Genomic DNA, 7,957 nt, shown 5'->3' with positions numbered 1-7,957 from the left:
AGTGATTCAGTGGCCAAGTGTCTCCTGATCTGAACCCAACCAAACACCTATGGGGAATTCTGAAGAGACAAGTTGTCATCGCTCCATCCGGCATCCAGGCTCTAAGAGCTCGTTATCGAAAGAGAGATAAAAGATAGATATAGTATTGTCACTAACTTGTTCATTCCAGGCCTAGAAAACTTGGTGCCGTCCTTTAAAATTATCGAGGCCATACAAAATAATAGATGTAGTAGCTTTTGATGTGGGGTGTACTCATTTTTGCATCAACTAATTTGAGTAAAACTGAAGATTTTCTAATGAGTTATATTATTACCCTTACTTTCATGTTTTGATTACAAAAAAATGTTCTATGAAACTTAGTGTTGACAAAATTGTAGAAATTGATCTTGTGTTCAGTGAGCTATTAAATAAAATCTTACTCATCAAAGGGGGTGTACTCATTTATGCTGAACAATGTTTATTAAACTTTATAAAACACAGTGAACATAATTACACTTTCTTTCCCGTATGACTTCTCTCATGTTTTACAAGGTGTGATTTATGTATAAAAGATTTCCCACATTCTGAACATGAATACGGCTTCTCTCCTGTGTGAATTCTTTGATGTGTAACAAGCTCTGATTTATTTGCGAAGCATCTTCCACATGCTAAACATGAAAAAAGTTTTTCTCCTGTGTGAATTCTTTGATGTATAACAAGATTCCCTTTATTTGTAAAACATTTCTCACATTCTGAACATGAATACGGCTTTTCTCCTGTGTGAATCCTCTGATGTTTAACAAGATCTGATTTATAACTAAAACACTTCCCACATTCTGAACATGAATATGGCTTCTTTCCAGTATGAATGCTCTGATGTCTAATAAGATTCCCTTTATTTGTAAAGCATTTCCCACATTCTGAACACAAAAATGGTTTCTCTCCTGTGTGAATTCTCTGATGTGTTATAAGACTCCCTTTATTTGTGAAGGACTTCTCACATTCCGAACATGAAAATGTTTTTTCTCCTGTATGATTTCTTTGATGTGTAAAAAGATTCCCTTTATTTGTGAAGGACTTCTCACATAGTGAACATGAAAATGTTTTTTCTCCTGTGTGATTTCTCTGATGTCTAATAAGATTCCATTTATTTGCAAAGCATTTCCCACATTCTGAACATGAATATGGCTTCTCTCCTGTGTGAAGTCGCTGATGTAGAATAAGACTCCTTTTATCTGTAAAGGATTTCCCACATTCTGAACATGAATATGGCTTCTCTCCTGTGTGAATTTTCTGATGTGTAATAAGATTCCCTTTAAATGTAAAGCATTTCCCACATTCTGAACAGGAAAATGGCTTCTCTCCTGTGTGAATTTTCTGATGTGTAATAAGACTCCCTTTAAATGTAAAGCATTTCCCACATTCTGAACATGAATATGGCTTTTCTCCTGTGTGAGTTCTCTGATGTAGAACAAGCTGTGATTTATCTGGAAAGCACCTTCCACATTGTAAACATGAAAAAGGTTTTTCCCCTGTGTGAATTCTTTGATGTTTAACAAGGTCTGATTTACGTCTACAACATTTCCCACATTCTGAACATAAATATGGCTTCTCTCCTGTGTGAATTCTCTGATGTATAATAAGATCCCCTTTACCTGTGAAGGACTTTCCACATTCTGAACATGAATACGGCTTTTCTCCTGTGTGAATTCTCTGATGTTTAACAAGTTGTGATTTCTTTGTAAAGCACCTTCCACATTGTAAACATGAATGCGGCTTTTCCCCTGTGTGAATTCTTTGATGTTTAACAAGGTCTGATTTATTTTTACAACATTTCCCACATTCCGAACATGAAAATGGCTTCTCTCCTGTATGAATTCTCTGATGTATAATAAGATTCCCTTTATGTTTGAAGGACTTCCCACATTCCGAACATGAAAAAGGTTTTTCTCCTGTGTGAATTCTTTGATGTTTAACCAGCTCTGATTTACTTCTACAACATTTCCCACATTCCGAACAAGAAAATGGCTTCTCTCCTGTGTGAATTCTCTGATGTATAATAAGAGTCCCTTTACTTGTGAAGGACTTTCCACATTCTGAACATGAATACGGCTTCTCTCCTGTATGAATTCTCTGATGTGTAACAAGCTCTGATTTACTTCCAAAACATTTCCCACATTCCGAACAAGAAAATGGCTTCTCTCCTGTGTGAATTCTCTCATGTATAACAAATTGTGATTTATATGTAAAGCATTTCCCACATTCTGAACAGGAGTATGGCTTTTTACCTTTGTGTTTTCTGTGTGTTAAGAAATCTGAGCTTTTTGTAAATTGCTTGTCACACTGAAATCTTGAATCCACTTTGTCCCCTGGACTTTTGGTAATAATGCGAGATTGCTCAGGAGATGATTCCTCATGATTAGGAGGATTATAAGAAAGTGAAGTGCTGTGAAGTCCAGGAGGTGCAGGAAGGGTGATGAGGTTTTCTCTATTAGAGTGCTTCCTGATATCTTCTTTTTTACAATTTAGTGATGAACCGTTATTCTCACAAGGATTTCCTGTAAGGAGGAAAGATAGATTAGATGTGAGTTTTTTCTTCAACACAAAAGAGATTTCTGAATGTATTTTCTGGATCTCACAATGAAGACCCTCGTCAGTGAAAGTACCGGTGATAAGGAGGACAACTACATGCCATAACATTAACACAATGACGGGTAAAGTGAATGACACTTATAAACTGGTGACATTGGCACAAGTCAGGGGCGGCAGAGATTAGACAGCAAATAGTTCTTTAAGTGGTAATTACTGATGACAGGTTCCCTTAATGTACCTCCGGTGCCATTTCACTCTCTCAAGCTTCATATCTCGGCGTTAGTATAGAAAAGTGTCCACGCAGTTAAAAAAGATGTCCACTACTAAATGCCCCCAATGTAATTAACCCGTTGAGAGAAGATTTTTTCTAATTACCTAGCTTTGTCTTTATTGCCTGTGAGCGGCGCTATCGCTGGCCACTCACCGGCATCACGCGACCCCCGGCTGCAGCCGGCTCTTGCTTCCCCTGATGTCACGTCAAGTGAGGCGTGACTCGGTGATGCGATCCCCGCGGTGGACGCCGGGCTGTGGGTGGGGTTTCCCCACGCGTCACACCCAGCATCCACCGCGCACTTTCCCAATGAATACAAGGTAATTGTGATTCACAAAATGTTATACAATTGAAAGGGGAAGAAAAAAAAAATTACATTTTTCCACTATAATGTTATTTTAGCCCCAGATTTTACATTTTCACAAGGTAAAATGGGTAAAAATGACCACATAATTTTACACAATTTCTGCTGAACGGGGCAATACCCCATATGTGTCTGTACTGTACTGCTTAGCCACATGGCGAGACTCGGGAGGGAAGGAGCGCTATTTGACTCTTGGAGAACAAACTTTAGTAGAACAGTTTGCAGACTCCATATACAGAGCCCCTAAGTGGCAGAAGAGCAGAATCCCCCCTCAAGTGACACCAGTTTGGAAATTACACCCTATGGAAATGTATCTACAGGTGTAGTGATGAATTTGACTCCATGGGTGCTTTCCAGAAACGAGCAGTAATGGATGTTGTGAAGTGAAAATGCAAATATTCCCTTATAGTGGCCAGTACATTGTAGTGTCCGGTACATTGTAGTGCCCCTACGTTGTAGCGCCCAGTACATGATTCCCAGCTAGTGCTTTCTGGAGAAATAAATTGGCTCTCCCCGCTACAGTAATGCCAAACATGTGGATGCTAACTGCACACTGTGGGGCCCAGGAGGAGGGGGCATTTGGATTTGGGAGCGCAGATGTCACTGGATTTCTTTAAGTGGGAGCCAAGTCACTTTTCCAGAGCCTTTGTGCTTCCAGTAATATGGACACCCCCTATATTACTGTTTACAGATGATGAACCTGAGTGGGGACTTGTTTTTTGTGGGTTGAGTAGAAGCTCTTAATGGTGGCATTTTGGGGTACAGAACATTTTGGATCATATTTATCCTGTGCTGTACGCTGAACACTTACAGTGGGTACGGGAAGTATTCAGACCCCTTTACATTTTTCACTCTTTGTTTCATTGCAGCCATTTGGTAAATTCTAAAAAGTTCATTTATTTTTCTCATTAAAGTACACTCTGCACCCCATCTTGACTGAAATGCAGACAATTTTGCAAATTTTTTAAAAAAGAAAAACTGAAATATCACATGGTCATAAGTATTCAGACCCTTTGCTCAGACACTCATATTTAATTCACATGCTGTCCATTTCCTTGTGATCCTCCTTGAGATGGTTCTACTCCTTCATTGGAGTCCAGCTGTGTTTAATGAAACTCATAGGACTTGATTTGAAAAGGCGCACACCTGTCTATATAAGACCTCACCGCTCACAGTGCATGTCAGACCAAATGAGAATCATGAGCTCAAAGGAACTTCCTAAGGAGCTCAGAGACAGAATTGTGGCAAGGCACAGATCTGGCCAAGGTTACAAAAGAATTTCTGCATTACTCAAGGTTCCTAAGAGCACAGTGGCCATCACAATCCTTAAATGGAAGAAGTTTGTGACCACCAGAAGTCTACCTAGACCTAGCCGTCCAGCCAAACTGAGCAATCGTGGGAGAAGAGCCTTGGTAGGAGAGGTAAAGAAAAACCCCAAGATCACTGTGGCTGAGCTCCAGCGATTCAGTAGGCAGATGGGAGAAAGCTCACAAAAGTCAACGATCACTGCAGCCTTCCACCAGTCGGGCCTTTATGGCAGAGTGGCCAGATGGAAGGATCTACTCAGTGCAAGACATACGAAAGCCCGCATAGAGTTTGCTCAAAAACACATGAAGGACTCACAGACTATGAGAAATAAGATTCTCTGGTCTGATGAGACGAAGATAGAAGTTTTTGGTGATAATTCTAAGCGGTATGTGTGGAGAAAACCTGGCACTGCTCCTGACATGCCCAATACAATCCCTACAGTGAAACATGGTGGTGGTAGCATCATGCTATGGGGGTATTTTTCAGCTGTAGGGACAGGATGACTGGTTGCAATTGAAGGAAACATGAATGCAGCCAAGTACAGAGATATCCTGGATGAAAACCTCTTCCAGAGTGCTCTGGACCTCAGACTTGGCTGAAGGTTCACCTTCCAACAAGACAATGACCCTAAGCACACAGCTAAAATAACAAAGGAGTGGCTTCAGAACAACTCTGTGACCATTCTTGACTGGCCCAGCCAGAGCCCTGACCTAAACCCAATTGAGCATCTCTGGAGAGACCTGAAAATGGCTGTCCACCAACGTTCACCATCCAACCTGATGGAACTGGAGAGGATCTGCAAGGAAGAATGGCAGAGGATCCCCAAATCCAGGGGTGAAAACCTTGTTGCATCATTCCCAAGAAGACTCATGGCTGTACTAGCTCAAAAGGGGCTTCTACTCAATACTGAGCAAAGGGTCTGAATACTTATGACCATGTGATATTTCAGTTTTTCTTTTTTAATAAATTTGCAAAATGTCTACATTTCTGTTTTTTTCAGTCAAGATGGGGTGCAGAGTGAACTATAATGAGAAAAAAATGAACTTTTTAGAACTTACCGAATAGCTGAAATAAAACAAAGAGTGAAAAATTTAAAGAGGTCTGAATACTTTCCGTACCCACTGTACATCGGGGTTTCCATCTAAATCTACAAAATACATGATTCAGATGACACCCCCGAGGGATCCATTCAGAATAATGAGGCAGCAGAGTTACACTGGACTCCGTCTAGCCTCTGGTCGACTGCGCTTTTATGCACGCTGAAAAAGATGGACATCACTGGATCATAGGCCAGACGGCGTCCACAGCGCCTCATTATACGGAATCTTCCCCCGGGGTTCTGTCCGAATCGCAAGCTCAGTCATTTATATGGCAGCATGAGACTTGTGTAAGAATAATACGAAAATAAAAGATGGAAGTAATATTAAAAAACACAATTAGAAAAATTAAAAATGTGCTTATTAAATCATTAAGAAGAGGTGTGAATGCGGCCCAGTTATTCATCGGTGCGCAACCGGACTCTGTACAGGAGCAGCCGCGCCATCACCGGACGCTTCTGCTGTGATGTGGACGGCGGATAAAGCTTCACTGCACCGGAGACTTCATACAATATCACACACCGGTCATCGTCAGGCGCCGCTAATCATAGTCACATGCCAATCATCATCACACGTCACTAATCATAGTCACATGCCAATCATCATCGTCATACGCCGCTAATCATAGTCACATGCCAATCATCATCATCACACGCCGCTAATCATAGTCACATGCCAATCATCATCATCATACGCCAGTCATCATCATCACACGCCGCTAATCATAGTCACATGCCAATCATCATCGTCATACGCCAGTCATCATCATCACACGCCACTAATCATAGTCACATGCCAATCATCATCGTCATACGCCAGTCATCATCATCACACGCCACTAATCATAGTCACATGCCAGTCATCATCATGATACGCCAGTCATCATCATCACACGCCGCTAATCATAGTCACATGCCAATCATCATCGTCATACGCCAGTCATCATCACACGTCACTAATCATAGTCACAAGCCAATCATCATCATCACACGTCACTAATCATAGTCACATGCCAATCACCATCGTCATACGCCAGTCATCATCATCACACGCCGCTAATCATAGTCACATGCCAATCACCATCGTCATACGCCAGTCATCATCATCACACGCCGCTAATCATAGTCACATGCCAATCATCATCGTCATACGCCAGTCATCATCACACGTCACTAATCATAGTCACAAGCCAATCATCATCGTCATATGCCAGTCATCATCATCACACGCCGCTAATCATAGTCACATGCCAATCATCATCATCATCATCACACGCCGGTCATCACCATCACCATCATACGCCGGTCATTATTACACACCTGTGGAAACATCTACAGGAATCTCCTCCTTCACGTCACTCACACACGGCTGATCCCTCCTCGTCATCACTTCTTCTTCTGTCTCTTCCTTCACTTTTTTCTTAGTTGGATCTTCCTCCTGATATATCAGATGTAACAATCAGGACAATACAAGAAACCACCAAAATCTGTGACATCTATGACCTCGATCAGAAATGTCCCCCCATATACAGATCCGGTACAGGGCTCAGCACCGTCTACCTGATGACTCTCCGGGATGTTGTGATTCTCCTCTGGACAGTCCTGGGGATACAGAGGACGGGGACATCTCTCTGGTGGATTTCTTTCCATGAGTCCATCTGTAGGAAACACATAGTGACAGAATACAGTGACATGTAAAAGTTTGGGCACCAATGGTCAAAATTACTGTTATTGTGAACAGTTAAGTTGAAGATGAAATAATCTCTAAACGGCCTAAAGTTACAGATGACATTTCCTTTGTATTTTAGGCAAAACAATAAATAATAAACTATATATATTTTCATCTTTTACATTTAAAAAAAAATTCAATAAGGGAAAATGGGCAAATGCAAAAGTTTTGGCACCCGGCAAGGTTAGTAGCTAGTAGTGCCCCCTTCTGAAAGTATCACAGCTTGTAAATGCTTTTTGTAGCCAGACAATAGTCTTTCAGTTCTTGTTTGAGGGATTTTCATCCTTTCTTCTTTGGAGAATTCTTCCAGTTCCGTGAGATTCTTTTGTCGTCTTGCATCGTCTGCTATTTTGAGGTCTAGCCACAGATTTTCAATGATATTCAAATCAGGGGACTATGAGGGCCATTGTAAAACCTTCAGCTTGCGCCTTTTGACGTGTGTTTAGTATCATCATCATTTGCCATCCTCTTTTCACCTCCAGCTTTTTTGCAGATGGTGTTATGTTTGCATCAAGAATTTGCTGAAATTTAATGGAATCCATTCTTCCCTCTACCCGTTCCCTGTGCCATTGGCTGCAACACAACCCCAAAGCATGATTGATCCACCACCATGCTTGA

General features: G+C 41.3%; 1 protein-coding gene across 1 annotated transcript; it reads right to left on the bottom strand.

Moving 5' to 3' along the window:
• Positions 1-393: 393 nt before the first annotated feature.
• On the bottom strand, positions 394-7,265 carry LOC141223142 (uncharacterized). Its single transcript, XM_073666760.1, has 3 exons — positions 7,171-7,265; positions 6,995-7,048; positions 394-2,574 (listed from the first exon to the last, which is right to left on the bottom strand). The coding sequence occupies exons 1-3, from the start codon at positions 7,258-7,260 to the stop codon at positions 490-492; spliced, it is 2,229 nt and encodes a 742-aa protein (XP_073522861.1). The 5' UTR covers positions 7,261-7,265; the 3' UTR covers positions 394-489.
• Positions 7,266-7,957: the final 692 nt, after the last annotated feature.

This window comes from Phyllobates terribilis, unplaced genomic scaffold (genome assembly GCF_046119375.1).
Source record: "Phyllobates terribilis strain yellow unplaced genomic scaffold, ASM4611937v1 Scaffold_370__1_contigs__length_1879735, whole genome shotgun sequence".
NCBI lineage: Eukaryota > Metazoa > Chordata > Amphibia > Anura > Dendrobatidae > Phyllobates > Phyllobates terribilis.
The sequence above is the reverse complement of the archived record's forward strand: the minus strand, read 5'-3'. Positions and strand labels throughout refer to the sequence as shown.